This window comes from Rhinoraja longicauda, chromosome 6 (genome assembly GCF_053455715.1).
Source record: "Rhinoraja longicauda isolate Sanriku21f chromosome 6, sRhiLon1.1, whole genome shotgun sequence".
Classification (NCBI taxonomy): Eukaryota; Metazoa; Chordata; class Chondrichthyes; order Rajiformes; family Arhynchobatidae; genus Rhinoraja; species Rhinoraja longicauda.
Window position 1 is genome coordinate 48,185,761 of NC_135958.1, and position 21,875 is coordinate 48,207,635.

Consider the following 21,875-nt stretch of genomic DNA (forward strand, 5'->3'; position numbering starts at 1 on the left):
CTTGTGAGTTTGGCTTCCTCGCAGTGTTTTCTTTTTCTTTTGTTTTCAGACTCCATAGATGCAGCAAATCCCTAAATCCACATCTTCTGATAATTATTAAATAAGAGTAAAGTGCATCTGTGCAGTGCCTTTACAGAATACGATGCAAATTAATGCAAAGCCTTGTATTGACTCTGGGGAATTAAATTTGGTTTACTTTGATGGAAGCTAATTCTAAAATCCCACTGGATCTAAAATGTATAAACAAGGCTGAGAGCCTGGTCTTGTAAACACTTTTGTTCTGCTTATTTTGGCGCAAGCATAAAGTCCAATTCAAATGTAGTCACTGAAAACGATCTGTGATGCCCTGTTTACACTGCGGTCTCATCGTGGGACTGATGTGAGGAAAGATTATAAACAATATCCAGCCATTATGGCATTAAATAATTCCCATCACAATAAGATGACATAATCACCTGAATAGGACCATTTTTGACTGCCTATTAAAGTTAAGTTCAGTTCCTTTTAAAATAGGATATAGACTTGAGAGGCTGAAGCTGCTGCATATCAATAGGGGAACAATATGTTAGTATAGTTAGATGCAAAATGCTGGCATAACTCAGCGGGTCAGGCAGCATCTCAGGAGAGAAGGAATGGGTGACGTTTCGGGTCGAGACCCTTCTTCAGACTGACGTTAGGGGGGGTACAAAGAAAGGATATAGGTGGAGACAGGAAGACAGTGGGAGAACTGCGAAGGGGGAGGAGAAGAGAGGGACAGAGGAGCTGTCTAAAGTTAGAGAAGTCAATGTTCATACTGCTGGGCTGTAAGCTGCCCAAGCGAAATATGAGGTGCTGTTCCTCCAATTTGCGGTGGGCCTCACTATGACACTGGAGGAGGCCCATGACAGAAAGGTCAGACTGGGAGTGGGATTGGGAGTTGAAGTGCTCAGCCACCGGGAAATCAGGTTGGTTAATAGCAGGGCTCGGAAGTGTTTTGTCGCCTGGCTAGATGGGGAAGGGTTGGTTAAGGCAGACTGAGCGAAGGTGTTGAGCGAAACGATCGCCGAGCCTGCGTTTGGTTTCACCGATGTAGAGAAGTTGACATCTAGAGCAGCAGATACAATAGATGAGGTTGGAGGAGGTGCAGGTGAACCTCTGCCTCACCTGGAAAGACTGTTTGGGTTCTTGGATGGAGTCGAGGGGGGAGGTAAAGGGACAGGTGTTGCATCTCCTGTGGTTGCGGGGGAAAGTGCCCGGGGAGGGGGTGGTTTGGGTGGGAAGGAACGAGTGGACCAGGGAGTTACGGAGGGAACGGTCTCTGCGGAACGCAGAAAGGGGAGGGGATGGGAAGATGTGGCCAGTAGTGGGGTCCGTTGGAGGTGACGGAAATGTGACGGAAATGTTGGAGGATGATTTGTTGTATACGCTGGCTAATGGGGTGGAAGGTGAGGGCAAGGGGGATTCTGTCCTTGTTACGAATGGGGGGAGGGGGAGCAAGAGCGGAGCTGCGGAATATAGAGGAGGCTCTAGTGAAAGCCTCATCTATAATGAAAGAGGGGAAGCCCCGTTTCCTAAAGAATGAGGACATCTCTGATGCCCTAGTGTGAAACACCTCATCCTGGGCGCAGATGCGGCGTAAACGGAGGAATTGGGAGTAGGGGATAGACATTTTGCAGGAGACAGGGTGGGAAGAAGTGTAGACCCACCTGACTCCCACAGCTATCTGGACTCACAGTCGAACCATCCGCAGTCGCGCGATCGAAGCTCCTGTGGCTTGGAGCTCCCAAAGTCGATCTCTAACCAGGGACTGCGAGCTCCATGATGTTAAAGTCCGCAGGCCCCGAGCTTCCGAGGTCGATCCCAGACAAGGACCGCCATCTCCACGATGTTAAGTCCACAGGCTCCCACGGTTGGAGCTCCCGAAGTCGGCCTCCAGCAAGAGACCGCCAGCTCCTCGATGTTAGGCCGCAGTGAGGACGGAGATACGATATGGAGAAAAATCGCATCTCCGTCGAGGTAAGAGACTAGAAAAAGTTTCCCCCAACCCCCCCCTCCCCCCCCGCCCCACATGAAGCAAGCTAAAGAAGACTAAAACATACATTTAACACATACTAAAAAAATAACAAAGAAGGAAGGGACTGATCTCTTTGGGCTGGGCCTCCTCCATGGCCAGAATGGCCCCACTCGCAAACTGGAGGAACAGCACCTCATATCCCCTTGGGAAGCTCACACCCTGACAATATGAACATGGAATTCTCCAATTGTAGGTAACTAACCTACAATCAAACCCCCTCAACAGCCCCCACCCCTAGAATATCTTGTATACATATGTGCGTAGATACAATAAAATAAAAAGGATTTCAATTACATTTTAAGGCAGATGGAAAATTAAAGTTAAAAGCATCTTTTGCATTTTGGAAAGAAAAGGAAGCTAATTTGGCACCAAAGCCAATACCAGCAATTGTCCTGTTCACCTAATAATAATGATAACAATAATAATAATAATAATAATAATAACTTTATTTGTAAAGCACTTCTCGTACAATAGAATGCAACCCAAAGTGCTAAATTTTCACAACTGTGATCAGACAACTTCAAGTTTTTTCAAATGTCTCTCACTGTAAAATAAATCTGCCAAATTACATACTTACACATATACTTGTATAATTACACAATCTGTGAGTGAGTTTCAAGAGGCTACTGAGCCATTATTACTGTTTAGCAAACAAAATTGTCCATACGGTAGACACAAAATGCTGGAGTAACTCAGTGGGTCAGGCAGCATCTCGGGAAAGAAGGAATGGGTGATGTTTCGGATCGAGACCCTTCTTCAGCCTGAAACGTCACCCATTCCTTCTCTCCCGTGATGCTGCCTGACCCGCTGAGTTACACCAGCATTTTGTGTCTACCTTCGATTTTAACCAGCATGTGCAGTTTTTTTCCTACACAAAATTGTTCAGACCTTTCCTTAAATATTTGGAATATTTTCTGTCCAGAGCTGATCTGTATTTTAAATCATGTGTTTATTGTTTGGTGTCCTTAGCCAGTGAATTACTTTCACTGTGTCTGTGAATGACTTTTTTTATTTTGCCACAGAAACTATGGTACAAATAGGACAAGGAGAACGTCACAAACAAACACTAATCGACTAAATTAACGTTTAAAATTGTGGCATGCGGAGTTCAGTGTGGGAAAGAATTCTACATTATTTATTTATTGTAGGATTGATTTTCCATAGCCTTTCAATGTTTTCTTAATGTTTGTAAATATCAGAAACATTCATAACCACCATATTGTTTGACTGGATTGACAGCTGATTAAGCCCGGGGTTTTGACTTAATTAACTGTCAGACAGCTTTTTTTTTGTTCAATACCCACAAATCAACTGGTAGTGCAGGATCTTGCACACATCTCAAAGCCCGTGGTGTTTAAGAAAGTTTTGGCTGGACCATCTGTACCCAGTAGGTTCAAACTTCACGATTAGAGCAGCGTTGAAAGCAGATACCAAGAAACTCCACCTTGGTACAGCCTGGAGTTAATAAACCAAAGATAAGTCGGGATGATTACTATTTGTCGCAACAATATAAATGCACAGAGGGCATTCCTCATCAGTCAAAAATAACAAGTACCATCCACAAAGAAAATTCTTCCACATCGGTTTATTTTGGCATTCCACAAAGCCAACTAAACTAAAAAAAATCTTTTTAATGATGTTCATGTTCAGAATGTTCCCATCAAATATGAGTCATTTCCCTTCCTTTGCCAACCCTATGTGGCTCATTATCACCCCACTTTGGATATTACACACTGACTACAAATAAGGGAGAGGCCATTTAGAACGGAGATGAGGAAAAACTTTTTCAGTCAGAGAGTTGTGAATCTGTGGCATTCTCTGCCTCAGAAGGCAGTGGAGGCCAATTCTCTGAATGCATTCAAGAGAGAGCTAGATAGAGCTCTTAAGGATAGTGGAGTCAGGGGGTATGGGGAGAAGGCAGGAACGGGGTACTGATTGAGAATGATCAGCCATGATCACATTGAATGGCGATGCTGGCTCGAGGGGCCGAATGGCCTACTCCTGCACCTATTGTCTATTGTCTATAATATGCCATCTTTCATGAAGTGCCTGCATCCCTGTCGTTATCCTGCTTTCCTCAATGGTTTTATGGCAATTTCCAAAATCTTCTCCCAATTGCAGAGCACCAAGAGAGTGATATTCCTGCAGCTTTGAATGCAGATACCAATCTTTGTCTACTGGAGTGCATGTTCTGTAAGAGTGCAGTCACTGGCAAAGGTCAAGTGGTTCAAATGACGATGAATCAGCAAACTGTGTGTAAAGGGCCTGTTTCTGTGCAGCATGACTCTAATATCAACCAAACGCCAAAAGAGGAACAGCACATGGTGGTTATTGGTGAATAGGACCCAGTGATAATACTGCTGATGACATCTGCAGTCACATTGCTGCTTATTAAGAGAAGTCTGATTGGACTATAATTAATTGTCCACATATCTGAATTCAATTTTCTAATCAAAGGTCAACCTATCCTTTTGCTGATTCAGATTGAACGTGTATGAAGTCATCATAGATGCCTCTACATCTGTCTCCAGGGACATACAGCGGTAGTTAGGATCACAGACAGCAAGCCAAATATACCAGCTCCTCTCTTTGATCTCGGAACATCTATCAGAAAAACTCAGAATGACCAATAAGTATCTGTGTGGTTCAGCTGAGAATGAACAGAGGCCGTCTGACAGTGACTCAGAGTAATGCAGCAAAGGGATAATCCTTCTAATGTACTGAGATATTCGGTGCCAAAGAGATGGGTCAGATTATTTACTCTGTACTTTGATAGTTGTAAGCCAACTGTGCGTGTCACCAAGACTCCAGCATTGGGGTTGTTTGTGTAGAGAATCCAGTCTGTGTGTGTCACATTCATTACATTATACATGGCTCAGAAGCTGAACAAAACCGGGAATGATCTGGACTTTTCAACCTCTACTGCAACAAAAACAAAAAATCTAAGCGTTACGTACATCACAACTGTCAAAGGCTTCATCTTGTTGGGTGGTTCTATTGAAATCATTCATTCTCAGTTGCAAGTGCCTTTCACTTCTCTCTGAGACCTATTCATTTTCTAGCATTGATCACCTTCTCAATCAACAACACACAAGATCCATCAAATGCTTTTTGTTTGTTTGTTGAACAATAACCTCCTCAACAACCTCTTAAACTAACGCTGCATCTCATAGAAACATAGCAACATAGAAAATAGGTGCAGGAGGAGGTCATTTGGCCCTTCGAGCCAGCACCGCCATTCATTGTGATCATGGCTGATCATCCGCAATCAGTAACATTTGCCTGCCTTCTCCCCATACCCCTTGATTCCACTATCTCCTTGTAAATTTCCCCGGTGTGGGACGAATAAAGGAATATATTATTATCTCCTACCAAAATAAGCCAAAGCAAAGATTCATCATGAATTCGTCTTTACATCCTGATTACTGCTAGCTTTTTTTCTTAACGCTGGGCATCAAGTCAGCTTTTCACAGTTATTAATACAAGAGTTGTATTTTTGCGTAACCACATTGCTACTGTACAGGCAAAGTCTTCACTGAAGGCTGTCCTCCTTGATATCACATGGCTGTATGAGTGATGTTGGGAGGAGACTGATGTGGATCTTGCCTTTGGCATGGGAACCTTTGCATTCCGGTGCTTGCATCTGCCATCATTGAGCAGGTGGATGCACTTGCAGCTTACTGCTCCAGTTCACAATGTAGCATCGGTCACGGCTAGATGGGGCAGAGCATTGGCTATACAATGGTGCAGCAAGTAGTGCTGCTGCCTCACATCTCCAGTGAGGCAGGATCGATCCTGACCTCTGCTTCTATCTGGGGTATCACAAAATGCTGGAGTAACTCAGCAGGTCAGGCAGCATCTCTGGAGAGAAGGAATGGGTGACGTTTCGGGTCGAGACCTTTCTTCAGACTGATGTCAGGAAGGGCGGGAAAAGAAAGGATATAGGTGGAGACAGGAAGACAGTGGGAGAACTGGGAAGGGGGAGGGGAAGAGAGGGACAGAGGAACTATCTAAAGTAAGAGAAGTCAATGTTCATACCGCTGGGCTGCAAACTGCCCAAGCGAAATATGAGGTGCTGTTCCTCCAATTTGTGGTGGGCCTCATTATGGCACTGGATGAGGCCCATGACAGAAAGGTCAGACTGGGAGTGGGAGGGGGAGTTGAGGTGCTCATCCACCGGGAGATCAGGTTGGTTAAAGCGGACTGAGCGAAGGTGTTGAGCGAAACGATCGCCGAGCCTGCGTTTGGTCTCGCCGATGTAGAGAAGTTGACATCTGGAACAGCGGATACAATAGATGAGGTTGGAGGAGGTGCAGGTGAACCTCTGCCTCACCTGGAAAGACTGTTTGGGTCCTTGGATGGAGTCGAGGGGGGAGGTAAAGGGACAGGTGTTGCATCTACTGCGGTTGCAGGGGAAGGTGCCTGGGGAGGGGGTGGTTTGGGTGGGAAGGGACGAGTGGACCAGGGAGTTACGGAGGGAACAGTCTGCGGAACGCAGAAAGGGGAGGGGATGGGAAGATGTGGCCAGTAGTGGGGTCCCGTTGGAGGTGACGGGAATGTTGGAGGATAATTTGTTTAATCCGCTGGCTGATGGGGTGGAAAGTGAGGGCAAGGGGGATTCTGTCCTTGTTACGAGTGGGGGGAGGGGGAGCAAGAGCGGAGCTGCGGGATGTAGAAGAGACCCTAGTGAGAGCCTCATCTATAATGGAAGAGGGGAAGCCCCGTTTCCTAAAGAACAAGGACATCTCGGAAGCCCTAGTGTGAAACACCTCATCCTGGGCGCAGATGCGGCATAGACAGAGGAATTGGGAGTAGGGGATTGACTTTTTGCAGGAGACAGGGTGGGAAGAAGTGTAGTCCAGATAGCTGTGCGAGTCAGTGGGTTTGTAGTAGATGTCAGTCACTAGTCTGTCTCCTGTGATGGAGATGGTGAGATCCAGAAATGGTAGGGAGATGTCGGAGATGGTCCAAGTATATTTAAGAGCAGGATGGAAATTAGTGGTGAAATGTATAAGGTCAATGAGTTCTGCATGGGTACAAGAAGTAGCACCAATGCAGTCGTCGATGTAGTGGAGGTAGAGTTCGGGGATGGGGCCGTTGTATGTCTGGGACAGCGATCGTTCAATGTACCCGACAAAGAGGCAGGCGTAGCTAGGGCCCATGTGAGTGCCCATAGCTACGCCTCTGGTTTGGAGGAAGTGGGAGGAGTCAAAAGAGAAGTTGTTGAGATTAAGAACCAGCTCTGCTCGGCGGAGGAGAGTGTTAGTAGATGGAGATTGGCTGGTTCTGCGGTCGAGGAAGAAACGGAGGGCTTCGAGACCATCCTTGTGGGGGATGGAAGTGTAGAGTGACTGGACATCCATGGTAAAGATGAGGGAGTGGGGGCCTGGGAACTGGAAGTTATCGAGGAGATGGAGAGCGTGTGAGGTGTCTTGGACGTAGGTGGGGAGGGATTTGACCAGGGGGGATAGGATGGAGTCGAGGTTGGTGGAAATAAGTTTGGTGGGACATGAGCAGGCAGAGACAATGGGTCTGCCAGGACAGTTCTGTTTATGGATTTTAGGGAGAAGGTAAAATCGGGCCGTGCGGGTCTGGGGAACGATAAGGTTGGAGGCATTAGAGGGTAGATCGCCGGAAATGGTGAGGTCAGTGATGGTGCTGATGATAAAGGTCTGGTGTTCGTCGGTGGGGTCATGGTCCAGGGATAAGTAGGAGGAGGTGTCCGAGAGTTGTCGTCTGGCCTCGGTCCAGTAGAGGGCAGCACGCCAGACTACCACAGCACCTCCCTTGTCAGCAGGTTTGATGACTAAGTCAGGGTTGATGCAGAGTGAGTGGAGGGCTGTACGTTCAGGAGGGGAGAGGTTAGAGTTAGCCAGGCGAGTGGAGAATGTGAGGCGGTTAATGTCACGCCGGCAGTTGGAGATGATAAGTTCCAGTGAGGGTAGTTGGCCAACTGGGGGAGTCCAAGAGGAGGGGGTCCGCTGGAGATGGGAGAAGGGGTCATCAGTGGGGGGTGAGGACTCCTTCCCATGGAACACAATGTGCTGGAGTAACTCAGCAGGTCAGGCAGCATCTCTGGAGAGAAGGAATGGGTGATGTTTCGGGTCGAGACCCTTCTTCAGACTGATGTCAGGGGGGGCGGGATAAAGAATGGATATAGGTGGTTCTACCTGTGTCTGCTTTGCATGTTCTCCCAGTAACCACATGTGTTTTCTCCAAGTGCCCTGGGGTTTCATCTCATATTTCAAAGACTTTCAATTAGCCACTGCTTATTTGTTCCCAGTGTCTAGATAAGTAGTAGAATCTGGAGGTGTTGATGTGGGGAGAATAAATTGGGGGTAGAGTAGGATTAAAGTAAATAGGTGTAGATGGTTGGTGTGATCTCACTAGGACAAAAGGACAACGTTCTAGAGTACCTCAGCAGGGCAGGCAGTATCTCTGGAGAACATGGATAAGTAATGTTTCAGGTCGGGACCCTTCTTCAGACTGACTGGATGGGGGGGTGAGAAGAAAGCTGGAAAGGAGAGTTGGTGGACAAAGCATGGCATGTAATAGGTGGTCATAAACAAGGAAGGTGGGTATGTGGAACGAGTTAACAGAGGAGGTAGTTGAGGCAAGTGTTCTAACAATATTTAAAAGACATTTGGACAGGTAACATGGATAAGAAAGGTTTAGAGGGATGTGGGCCAAAGTGGGCATTTGTGACGGGTATAGATGGGGCATCTTGGTCAGCGTGGACAAGTTGGGCTGAAGGGACTGTGTCCATGTGGTATGACCCTCTGGCTATCCTTGTTAGTTGATAATAGACCAGGATATCTGCTACCCGGGTTCATTCAATGTGGTGTGGAGAAATAGTGAATCATAGAAACATAGACATAGAAACATAGAAAATAGGTGCAGGAATAGGCCATTCGGCCCTTCGAGCCTGCACCGCCATTCAATATGATCATGGCTGATCATTCAGCTCAGTAGCCTGTACCTGCCTTCTCTCCATACCCCCTGATCCCTTTAGCAAAAAGGGCCACATCATCAGCTGAAGGAGAGCAGAAGGTGGGTGGCCACGGTGGCGCAGCGGCAGAGTTACTGCCTTACAGTGCTTGCAGCGCCAGTGACCTAGGTTCAATCTCGACAATGGGTGCCGTCTGTACGGAGTTTGTACGTTCTCCCCGTGACCACAAGGGTTTTCTCCGAGATCTTTGGTTTCCTCCCACACTCCAAAGACGTGCAGGTATGTAGGTTAATTGGCTTTGTGTGTGTGTAAATTGTCCCTCGAGTGTTGGATAGTATTAATGTGTGAGGATCGCTGGTCGGTGCGGACTCGGTGGGCCGAAGGGCCTGTTTCCGCGCTGTATCTCTAAACTAAAAACAAAGTGGTAATCAACACGGTTCCTTTCTCATGGTCTCATCAGACACATTGAGCCACGTGAAAACAAACTACGCAGCTGTTTCTAGTCAGTTCTGGTATGGAAAATGTTTCTATACATGTTTCTGGTCAGTTCCTATGAAATGGTAAGTGTCGCAACACAGAGTTCTATTGAAAACCCTCCTGGAACTCAACGTTGCACAGAGGATTTCCTCGACAGCTACAGTCACAAATCTGAAATACGAATAGAAAATGCTGGATATATTCAGCAGGTCAAGCAGTATCTGTTGAAAGAGAAATAGACAATAGACAATAGGTGCAGGAGGAGGCCATTCGACCCTTCGGCCCTTCGAGCCAGCACTGCCATTCAATGTGATCATGGCTGATCATTCTCAATCAGTACCCCGTTTCTGCCTTCCCCCCATACCCCCTGACTCCGCTATCCTTAAGAGCTCTATCTAGCTCTCTCTTGAATGCATTCAGAGAATTGGCAGAGAATTCCACAGATTCACAACTCTCTGACTGAAAAAGTTTTTCCTCATCTCAGTTCTAAATGGCCTATCCCTTATTCTTAAACTGTGGCCCCTTGTTCTGGACTCCCCCAACATTGGGAACATGTTTCCTGCCTCTAACGTGCCCAACCCCTTAATAATCTTATACGTTTCGATAAGATCTCCTCTCATCCTTCTAAATTCCACTGTATACAAGCCTAGTCGCTCCAGTCTTTCAACATATGATAGTCCCGCCATTCCGGGAATTAACCTAGTAAACCTACGCTGCACGCCCTCAATAGCAAGAATATCCTTCCTCAAATTTGGAGACCAAAACTGCACACAGTACTCCAGGTGCGGGCTGTACAACTGCAGAAGGACTTCTTTGCTCCTATACTCAACTCCTCTTGTTATGAAGGCCAACATTCCATTAGCTTTCTTCACTGCCTGCTATACCTGCATGCTTCCTTTCAGTGACAAATGAAGTGAATGTTTAAGATTCTTTTATCGGAATTTTGTTTCTGTCGCCAGAGTTGCTGCCTGACCTGCTGAATATCTCCAACATTTTCTGTCTTCATTTCCGTATGTTATCTGTTTATATCTCTGTGCTGGACATTCCCTTACCCGATTAAGGTAAAACATACATTGAAATCTGCAGCTCATCAATACTTATGGATGAATAGATGATAAGGATAAAAAACTTGGCAAATGGCAAGCTGCAAAAAAACAATAACTAAAGCAATAACATGGTATTATTTAACCCATGTTGGAAAGACCATTGGAAACTTCCAACAAGAACACAAAATGTTGCTTTGATTTAAGCCTCCCCAGCTTTATGATAACACCAATTAAAATCACACAGCCATGTGCTTGGACATATAAGGAAACAATAAAAAAGACTTTGCAGCACTCATTTTTACTGATTGACATTATGCCCCTAGTTTTAAGAAAATAAAAGATAACGACCAACAAGAAAGCCAGTTGGCTGCCCAGGACCATTCTTTCTGTGGCTCATATGCTATTTGCCCTTTCATGGACTCAAAGTTGCGGATTTGATTTCCTGAGGGAATGTGGCAAACGCAGCCCAAGGCTTATGGATTTGAGTCTCTTTCTATGTTTAAACCCATGACGTTCAACAATGGGTGGCTTGCTTTTATCTGCCGCCACCTTTCTGGTTTGCGAAGTACAGGAATGATTGGTTTCTGCACTGCATTTAATTTATGGGTTCTTCAAATAACTTTCAATCCCACATTAAGCAGATATTTATGCAGCTCTTTTGATTTTGTGCTTGGGTCTCCCAGTCTTGCGATCACAATCCAAGGTAAATAGCTTGCTTTCATCTGCATCATCCGTGCTGCTGATCGGGCTAAGGAGCTGGGTCACATCCAGTTCCAATTCCTTTTCCAATGAAAACAGACCTGGCTTGTGAAGTCTCTTTTCATTGCTTGTAATTTCAGGTTACAAGACAATCCTAGCCTTTCTTCGCAAACTCTTCTCACATCTTCGGTGCCTTCTGAAGAACAATGACCTAAACTGTCCTCGTTAATCTTATCCTTGGGAAGACTAATAAATTACGACCAATTACAATAACCAGCTTCAACCTTATTTCAGTGTAGATGGCTTTGATTTTAATTCTTTAGTCTTATCGGTGGCAGTTTCATATCAACTGATAATATAATGTCAGTTTCCTTAAATAATATGTTTTGTTCATTGTGGGAGATGGGAAACAGTTGCAAGGCTTGTATGCACCTCCCATCCTTAGTTGCCTGTGAGAGGCGATTGCCTGCAGGTACTGCTGTAGTCCTTCTGACGAGGGGGGTACCCCCGTTCCTATAAAGTGAGGAGGTCCAGGGCTTTGACCAAATCACGACAAATCGCGGCACGGTGGCGCAGCGGTAGAGTTGCTGCCTTACAACGAATGCAGCGCCGGAGACTCAGGTTCGATCCTGACTACGGGCGCCGTCTGTACGGAGTTTGTACGTTCTCCCCGTGACCTGCGTGGGTTTTCTCCGAGATCTTCGGTTTCCTCCCACACTCCAAAGACGTGCAGGTATGTAGGTTAATTGGCTGGGCAAATGTAAAAAATTGTTCCTAGTGTGTGTAGGATAGTGTTTATGTGCGGGGATCGCTGGGCGGCGTGGACCCGGTGGGCCGAAGGGCTGTATCTCTAAATCTAAAAAAATCTTTTAAAAAAAGAAACAGATATATATCAAAACCAGGGCAAGGTGTACAGGTACATTGGAACTGCCGAATGTACCTCTCCTTTGAAGCAATAGATGTCAGAGATAACTGAAGAGCTGGCAGAGATTCCTTGTCTACACTATCTCTTGGAGTTGGTAGATAATACAGTGCTGGTTATGGATGGGCTGACTGCTTAATATCATCAATGAAGAGGAAATCATGGGCTGTTTTGTTTCATTGCCTCTTAATTGTTTTTGGATCTTGCACTCTTCCAGGCAAGTGGAAAACATTCTGTCGTATCGAAGATAGACACAAAATGCTGGAGTAACTCAGCGGGACAGGCAGCATCTCTGGAGAGAAGGAATGGGTGACGTTTCGGGTCGAGACCCTTCTCCAAACGATCTTCGGTTTAAATCAACATCTGCGGTTCCTTGCTACACATGAACTCGAGAGCATTGGTGGGATAGATTTGATAATGGTAATGTCATTAAAGGTCATGGAGGGTTGAGTAGATGGTATTGTTCTGGCCTGGCATCTGTAAACCAAGATCAAGGTCACTCACTTTTCTCTCACTTGTAGATTTCAGAGTTTTTGTTCTTGATTATATAAGGTGGGAGCACCAAAATTGAACATCAGGGAGCTTAGATATTGATGGGTAAGTGGGACTTGAAAGTAAAATAAGACATAGATGTACTGGGACAACCCATCCTTGGTTCTGGAACGCCAGTCTTCACTGCTGCACCCAACTTTCCATTGAGATTCAAAGCCTCTGCCATGTATATGGCATTCAGCTTCTTTATGGAATCACTTTGATGAGCTGACTGGCCTGACGACTCGCTTTTGTGATGCCACAAAGCTCAGCAGAATCCTACGCTGTGATGAATCACCAACTATGCAACTATTGAAAAATGGAAGCACTGATGGAAATACACATTTGTTTGCTTGTTACCAACGCAAACTATAAACGCTGAGTGAAACTCCCTCCAAAGAAGCATTCCAAATGGAGCCTGTCATCCCTTGGGTAAAAATATTACCTTGAGTCCAAATTAAAAAGGGTAACCAGGTCAACATGCACAGTGAAGAATGTTAGACACACCCAAATTGTTTCTAACGGAGTCAAAGAGTCATAAAGTGATACAGCGTGGAAACAGGCCCTTCAGCCCGACTCGCCCACACCGGCCAACAATGTCCCAGCTACACTAGTCCCACTTGCCTGCGCTTGGTCCATATCCCTCCAAACCTGTCCTATCCATGTACCTGTCCAACTGTTTCTTAAACGATGGGATAGTCCCAGCCTCAACTACCTCCTCTGGCAGCTCATTCCATACACCCACCACCCTCTTTGTGGAAAAAGTTACCCCTCGGATTCCTACTGAATCTTTTCCCCTTCACCTTGAACCTATGTCCTCTGGTCCTCGATTACCCTACTCTGCGTAAAAGACTGTGCATCTACCCGATCTATTCCTCTCATGATTTTGTACACCTCTACAAGATCTCCCCTCATCCTCCTAGGCTCCATGGAATAGAGGCCCAGCCTACTCAACCTCTCCCTATAGCTCACACCCTCTAGTCCTGACAACATCCTTGTAAATCTTTTCTGAACCCTTTCAAGCTTGACAATATCTTTCCTATAACATGGTGCACAGAACTGAACACAATATTCTAAATGCTACTCTTCAATTGTAAATGCCAGTGGTTTCGCAGGCTGTGAAGTTTATTTCCTCGTCCATTAAAATGGGCTTAATTCATATTTGACAGCTATTTACATTCATTTGAAAATTGAAAACCAAACATCCTAGATAATCACACTTGAAATTAAAATGAAAAGAAATCTAACACAATTTCTGGAACGACTTCAAATGCAGCAATGCACATTAGCCAAAGTCATCCTGTTGCTGGCCTTGTAAAGAGTGTTAACGTGTGACGCAATAAACCACCCCCTTTCCAGTCTGTTTAGTAACACCCCAGACTAACCTCGGACAAAATATTCATCCAATGTTTGCAAGTTTGAAATTCAAATGCACGATAAATATCATTTACAGACCGATGCGAAATATTAATGAGTTCAGAGTGACATTCAGCTCGAAATGAAACCTGATCACAGGTTTTACTTATTTCACTGTTCAAATGCCAGAGTTAATTTGACCAAAATGCAAACTTTTCTATTCTTCAAGTTGACCTAAATGTTTTTCTCCGGGCTGCAGTTTCACAAACACATTTTTGCCTTTAATTTTCACCTCCTAATTCTCAATAGACTTATTTGCCAGAAACTACATATGCAGCCTATAAAGTTTTATCCATTTGATACTAAACCTTGCAGATCAAGATTACATGTGTGGTTACTATCCTAAATCAGCTGGTCTCTTGTGGCGACAGATGTCCTCATTTCTCTCAGAGAGAACATCTGTGCAAAACCTTTACTTTGGCATTGATGTGAAAATTGATTAGATACACAAGAAGAAATGAAAATAGGACCACGAGTGGACTGTCAGGCCCTTCAAGCCTTCTCTGCTGTTTCATATGAACTTGGTTGCTCTATATTAGCCTCAACTAGCCACGTCTGTACCTTTTGACAGCAAAGGTCAAACGGTACAGATGTTTCTCAAGCTGACACATCGACATTCCATTAACCTCCAGAGAAGCTTCCTGATCCGCTGAGTTCCTCCAGCAGTTTGCTTATTACCCTTAGGATCCTATATGTTTTAATAAGTTCACCCTTCATTCTTCTAAACTCCAAGAAACACAGGCCCAAACTATTTATCTCTCTTGTTTAGGAAGGAACTGCAGATGCTGGTTTACACCGAAGAGAGACACAAAATATTGGAGTAACTCAGTGGGACAGGCAGCATCTCTGGAGAGAAGGAATGGGTGACGTTTCTGGGCGAGAAGGGTCTCGACCTGAAAAGTCACCCATTCCTTCTATCCAAAGATGCTGCCTGTCCCGCTGAGTTACTCCGTTTTTTTGTGTCTATCTTCTATTTATCTCTCTTGCTAGAGCATCTCTCTGATCCCAGGGATAAGCCTCTTGGAATATCCTCTGTGCTGCCTCTAATGTTACTATTTTTTTCATTTTGGCTGAGGGACCAAAACTGTACATACTATTCCAGGTGAGGCCTCATCGATACCCGATACAGTGGCAGCAACATCTCAGCTTTTAATCTTCAACCATTTTGCAATGAAAGCCAAAATGTTGTTTGCCTGAACCACTTGTTGGACCTGCCAGCACCATTTTGTGATTGATACACTAGATTACAGTGCTTCTTAAACTCATTCACCCTTGATCTTTATCACAAACTTTAATGCACCCTCGACTAAATTTTCTTATGTTTTTTGGTAATTTCCATCTTATACAATACAATATATCTTTATTGTCATTGTACAGGGGTACAATGAGATTGGGAATGCACCTCCCATACAATGCAATAAATTAATTAGCTAGTCAGTATTAATTTAAACAACCCAATGAAACAAATTAGAACAGTTTTAAAACAGAATAAAGTGCAAGTAGATCTGTGCCGGTTCGCTGTGCGATGTGACCATCCGGCTCAGCAGGACTCCGGCTCATGGCAGCTATGGCCCTGGGGATGAAGCTGTTCCTGAGCCTGGAGGTGCGGGCGTAGAAGGCCTTGTATCGTCTGCCCGATGGTAGAAGTTCGAACAGACTGTTGCAGGGGTGTGAAGAGTCTTTGTGGATGCTGGTGGCTTTTCTGAGGCATCGTGTGTTGTAGATGCCCTCCAAGGCTGGTAGCTGTGTTCCGATGGTCCTCTGAGCTCTATGGACTACCCGCTGAATTCTTCCTTGTGTATAATTGTATGTATATATGAAGTCATTCACTCTTCATGCACCCCTCTAGTTTCATTCACCCTTGGGTGAACCATTCACCAGTTTAAGAAGCACTGCACCAGGACACTAGAATCCCTCTGCACTTCACTCACTTGGAGTCTCTGTACATTTCGACAATAATCTGCTTTTTGAATTCTCTTAGTGAAGATCATGACATCGCGCCTCCCCAGATTATACTCCATTCTCCAGTATGTTCTTCCACCTATTTTCATATCATTGGCATATTTGGGAACCATACATAATGTCAATAAAATAAATAATGAACATCTGTGGCACTAAAACAGATCGATGTGGTATTCCACCACTCACCTCCCAACCAATCTGACGAAGACCCATTTGTTTCAATTGTCTGTTGTTTTGAAACGGCCAGTTTTCAATCCACTCTAGTATAATTGCTCTGATAATCTGGGCTTTTAACTTGTGTACCAGCCTCTTGCATGGCACCATCTCAAATGCCTTTTGGAAATCTATGTACACTACATCTGCAAGGTCTCCTCTATCCACTCTGCCTGGTATATCCTTCAGTTCAGTTTTGTTTATTGAAAAGCTTTTTGTTGCGTGCTAACCAGTCAGCAGAAAGACAATACATGATTACAATCAATCCATTTACAGTGTATAGATACATGATACGGGAGTAACGTTTCGTGGAAGATAAAGCCAGCAAAGTCCGGTCATGGATAGTCAGAGGGACATCAGAGGTAGCTGAAACTACTGTTCAGCACTGCTCTCTGGTTGTGGTAGGATGATTCAGTTGCCTGATAACAGCTGGGAGGAAACTGTCCCTGAGGTGTGCGATTTCACACTTCTATACCTTTTGCCTGATGGGAGAGGGGAGAAGAGGGAGTGGCCAGGGTGTGACTCGTCCTTGATTATGCTGCTGGCCTTGCCGAGGCAGCGTGAGGTATAATTGGAGTCAATAGAAGGGAGCTTGGCTTGTGAATTGGCCTGGGCCGCGTCCTCAATTTGCTACAATTTCTTACGGTCCTGGATGGAGCTGTTCCCAAACCAAGCTGTGTGGCATCCTGATGAAATGCTTTTTATGATGCAAACAAATTTGAGCAAATTTGTCAAACATGATTTCCTTTCGTAAAACCACGTTGATTCCATTTAACTACATTCAGATAGAACATTGAACAGTCCTACACAGGAACAGGTCCTTTGGCCACAGAGTCTATGACCACCGTGATTACAATCAATCTTCAACTGATCTTCTCTGTGATCCATATGTGATCCATGTCCTTCCATTGATTGCATGTCCATGTGCCCATCGAAACGCTTCTTCAATGCCACCTCTATATCTGCCTTCACCACGGCCCATCACATGTTCAAGGCCCTCACCAATGTTTACCCCCGCACATCCCATCCAAGTTTCTTCTTACAGAGATCCTGCAAAATTAACTTGGCTGGTGGTGTAAATGGTGCAAGAAATCCCAAAGGGTCATAAACAGAACCAATCACAGACAGGATGCCCCGTCTTGTACATGGTCTCTCCTGAATCGAAATTCTGAATTTGAACACGTCTCTTTCGACGCACCAGTGCAATCCCAGTGCTTTTTCCATGGGCAGATCGTCCTTATCCAAGTCCAACTCCCGAGTCTCTATTGGAGTGGAATAGTTTCCAGTACAGCACGACTGTTGCTGATCCATTTCGTTAGCCTGAACCCTCCTTTATTGCAAAGGGAAGTTAAATGCTGGGCGATGTGGGCCCGGCGCTGAGTCTGACCACTGCCGCTGCCACCGACCTCCACCACCTCACCAGGATCACCGACCTTCATCGCCTCCTTGATGGCGCCAACGCTCGCTTCCTCCCCAGCCATCCGCTGACCGAGGGGACCGCTGCTTACCCGGGCTCCAGTTCCCCGTGGGCCTCCACCAGCGACTGTGCCGACCCTCAGCACTCCACCGCCCAGCAGCAGACCGCAGCCATCGCCTTACCCAGCTCACAGACTCAGCGTTCCTCCGTAACTCCCTGGTCCACTCGTCCCTTCCCACCCAAACCACCCCCTCCCCAGGCACTTTCTCCTGCAACCACAGGGGATGCAACACCTGTCCCTTTACCTCCCCCCTCGACTCCATCCAAGGACCCAAACAGTCTTTCCAGGTGAGACAGAGGTTCACCTGCATCTCCTCCAACCTCATCTATTGTATCCGCTGTTCCAGATGTCAACTTCTCTGCATCGGCGAGACCAAACGCAGGCTCGGCGATCATTTCGTTCAACACCTTCGCTCAGTCATCGGCCTCCTCCAGTGTCATAGTGAGGCCCACCGCAAATTGGAGGAGCATCACCTCATATTTTGCTTGGGCAGCTTACACCCCAGCGGTATGACCATTAACTTCTCTAACTTTAGATAGCTCCTCTGTCCCTCTCTTTCCCCTCCCCCTTCCCAGTTCTCCCACTGTCTTCCTGTCTCCAACTACATCCTTTCTTTGTCCCGTCCCTTCCCTTGTCATCAATCTGAAGGGTCTCGACCCGAAAAGTCACACATTCCTTCTCTCCTGACCCGCTGAGTTACTCCAGCTTTTTGTGAGGCCATTCACATTGTAATCTGCCTTCTTGTTCTTGCCACCAAAGTGGATAACCTCACATTTATCCATATTATACTGCATCTGCCATGCATCTGTCCACTCACCCAAACATCCAAGTCACCCTGCAGCCTCATAGCATCCTCCTCGCAGCTCACACTGCCACCCAGCTTTGTGTCATCCACAAACCTGGAGATGTTACTTTTAATCCCATCATCTAAATCGTTAATATATATTGTAAATAACTGGGGTCCCAGCACCGAGCCTTGCAGCACCCCACTAGTCACTGCCTGCCATTCTGAAAAGGACAAGTTAATTCCTACTCTTTGCTTCCTGTCTGCTAACTAGTTTTCTATCCTTGTCAATACCCTACCTCCAGTACCATGTGCTCCAATTTTGCACACTAATCTCGTGTGGGACCTTGTCAAAGGCTTTTTGAAAGTCCAGATACACCACATCCACTGGTTCTCCCTTATCCATTCTACTTGTTACATCCACAAAAAATCCCAGAAGATTAGTCAAGCATGATTTCCCCTTCATAAATCCATGCTGACTTTGACCGATCCCATCACTGTTTTCCAAATGCGCTGCTATTACATCTTTAATAATCGACTCAAGCATCTTCCCCACTACCGATGTCAGGCTAACTGGTATATAATTCCCTGTTTTCTCTCTACCTCCTTTCTTAAAAAGTGGGGTTATATTAGCTATCCTCCAGTCCACAGGAACTGATCCAGAGTCGATAGAACATTGGAAAATGATCACTAATGCATCCACGATTTCTAGGGCCACCTCCTTGAGTACTCTGGGATGCAGACCATCAGGCCCTGGGGATCTATCTGCCTTCAGTCCAACAGTTTACCTAACATCATTTAATGTGGATTCCCTTCAGTTCTTCCCTCCCACTAGATCCTTGGTCCCCTAGTATTTCTGGGTGATTGTTTGTGTCTTCCTCAGTGAGGACAAAACCAAAGTACCCATTTATCTGGTTTGCCATCTCCTTGTTTCCCATTATAAATTCATCTGTGAGGGACTGTAAGGGACCTACATATGTCTTCACTAATTGTTTCCTTTTTACATACCTATAGAATAAATAATAGCCAATGTAAATGTAAATAACAGCCTAGTGGCACGGTGGCGCAGCAGTAGAGTTGCTGCCTTACAGCGCCATAGCGCCGAGTTCGATCCTGACTTTGGAGCTTGTCCGTTTGGAGTTTGTACGTTCTCCCCATGACCTGTGTAGGTTTTCTCTGAGATCTTCCGTTTCCTCCTCACTTCAAAGACGTAATTGGCTTGGTATAAATGTAAAATAGTCCCTCGTGTGTAGATCGTGTTAATGTGCAGGGTTCGCTGGTCGGTCCGGATTCGGTGGGCCAAAGGATCTGTTTCCGTGCTGTATGTCTAAACTAAACTAAACATCCCCGCAGCTGATATTTTGTGAATTGATATTAGCAATAACACGCAGATGGACACAAAATGCTGGAGTAAGTCAGAGGGCCAGCCAGCATCTATGGAGAGAAGTAATGGGTGACGTTTCGGGTCGAGACCCTTTTTCAGACTAGAGTCTGGGGAGAGGGAAATGAGAGGTATAGGCTGTGATTTGGAGAGATAATAATAATAATAATAATAATAATAATACATTACATTTATATAGCGCTTTTCATATACTCAAAGACGCTTTACAGGGATTTAGAGAACATAGGGAAGTGAATAAATAGATAAATAAGTAAACGAACAGAGAAAGGAGACAGAAGCTGGGGTGTCCTTCAGTGGTTGAAGGCAGTACTGAACAGGTGAGACTTCAGCGATGTTTTGAATGTGGTGAGTGTGGAGGAGTCTCTGACGGTTTGAGGTAGTGAGTTCCATAGGGTGGGAGCAGCGATGGAGAAAGCCCTGTCCCCCCAGGATCTGAGTTTGGTCCGGATGGGGGGGGATAGGATATAGAACAGATGCATATCTTTCATTCCCGCTGAGTTACTCCAGCATTTTGGGTCTATCTTCGGTTTAAGTCAGCTTCTGCAGTCAGTCTCCTCCTACACTTCAGCAACAACACATTCCAGATCACTAACAACTGCAGTACTGTTTAAAATCCTACTGGTGGCACCACGGAGCACAGCTGCTGCAAATAGCTCCACTTGCTGGCAATCAGTGGAACTGCAGCCTTGTGTGGGGGGAGGGGTGGGGCGGGGCGGGGAGGGGAGGGGAGGGGCGGGGCGGGGAGGGGAGGGGAGGGGCGGGGCGGGGAGGGGAGGGGCGGGGCGGGGCGGGGCGGGGCGGGGAGGGGAGGGGCGGGGAGGGGCGGGGCGGGGCGGGGCGGGGAGGGGCGGGGAGGGGAGGGGCGGGGCGGGGCTTCACGGGTAGCACCAGAAGTTGTCAGAAGCAGCGACGGAACTTGCCGGCACTGTGGGCCGCGCCGGGCACGGGGAGAGAGAGAGAGCGGCGTGTGTGTGTGTGGTGTGACGGCGGCCTGCAGGCTCTGGGCGGGTGGGTGTGTGAGGGAGCGGTGTGAGGTGTGTGGGAGCAGGTGAGGGGGGGGAGCGGCTGGATGTCCGCGGCCTGTAGGCGGTGTGAGGTGTGAGAGCGGGTGTGTGAGGGGCAGTGAGGGGGGGGGGGCTGGATGTCCCCGGGCCGCGGCCTGCAGGCGGTGTGAGGTGTGAGAGCGGGTGTGTGAGGGGCAGTGAGGGGGGGGGCTGGATGTCCCCGGGCCGCGGCCTATTGCAGGCTGTGTCTGTGTCCGTGTCCGTGTGGACGCGGCGCTGCCTGTACCTGTGGGGTTGCAGCCCGCGGCACGGGCCCCTCAGCCTCAGCATGGACATGGCCATGGACATGAGCACGGACACGTCGCTGCGGCCGGCCGGCCATCGCAGGCGGGACAAGCCCCCCCGGGACACGCTGCGACACCTGAAGTCCAGGGAGAAGAGGAAGCACGGCCTTGGGGACGTGCACGGACCCGCCACTGTGTACCTGCAGGTGGTGGGCGCGGGCAGCAGGGACGGCGGCGCCTCCCTCTACGTCTTCTCCGAGTACAACAGGTAGACCATCCCCTGCAAGGACTTGCAATGGCCAACTCTTCCTGTGTTAATCCTCCTTCAACCATGTTCGCCTCGTGTCTGCATCGCCATGTGTTCTGCACAAACCTGGCCAGTTCCCTTCCTTGCCAATATATGTTTGGACACAAGATGTTGGAGTAACTCAGCGGGACAGGCAGCATCTCTGGAGAGAAGGAATCGGTGACGTTTCGGGTCGAGACCCTTCTTCTGATCTAGGGGGTCTGAATGGCAATAAGAATGGTAGACACAAAATGCTGGAGTAACTCAGCAGGTCAGGCAGCATCTCTGGAGAGAAGGAATGGGTGACGTTTCGGGTCGAGACCCTTCTTCAGACTGATGTGATGTCAGAGGAGTGGGCTTACACCCCAG

At 46.8% G+C, this 21,875-nt stretch overlaps 1 protein-coding gene across 2 annotated transcripts in view; it reads left to right on the forward strand.

Annotated features, from left to right (window-relative positions):
* The first annotated feature begins 21,136 nt into the window (after positions 1-21,136).
* The window catches only part of elac2 (elaC ribonuclease Z 2), a 77,017-nt gene continuing 76,278 nt past the window's right edge, over positions 21,137-21,875 (forward strand). For both annotated transcript variants that reach the window (XM_078400935.1, XM_078400936.1), the window contains exon 1: positions 21,137-21,488. In XM_078400935.1, the coding sequence (XP_078257061.1) occupies positions 21,151-21,488 (338 nt within the window). In that variant the 5' untranslated portion in view covers positions 21,137-21,150. The remainder of the gene's footprint in view (positions 21,489-21,875) is intronic.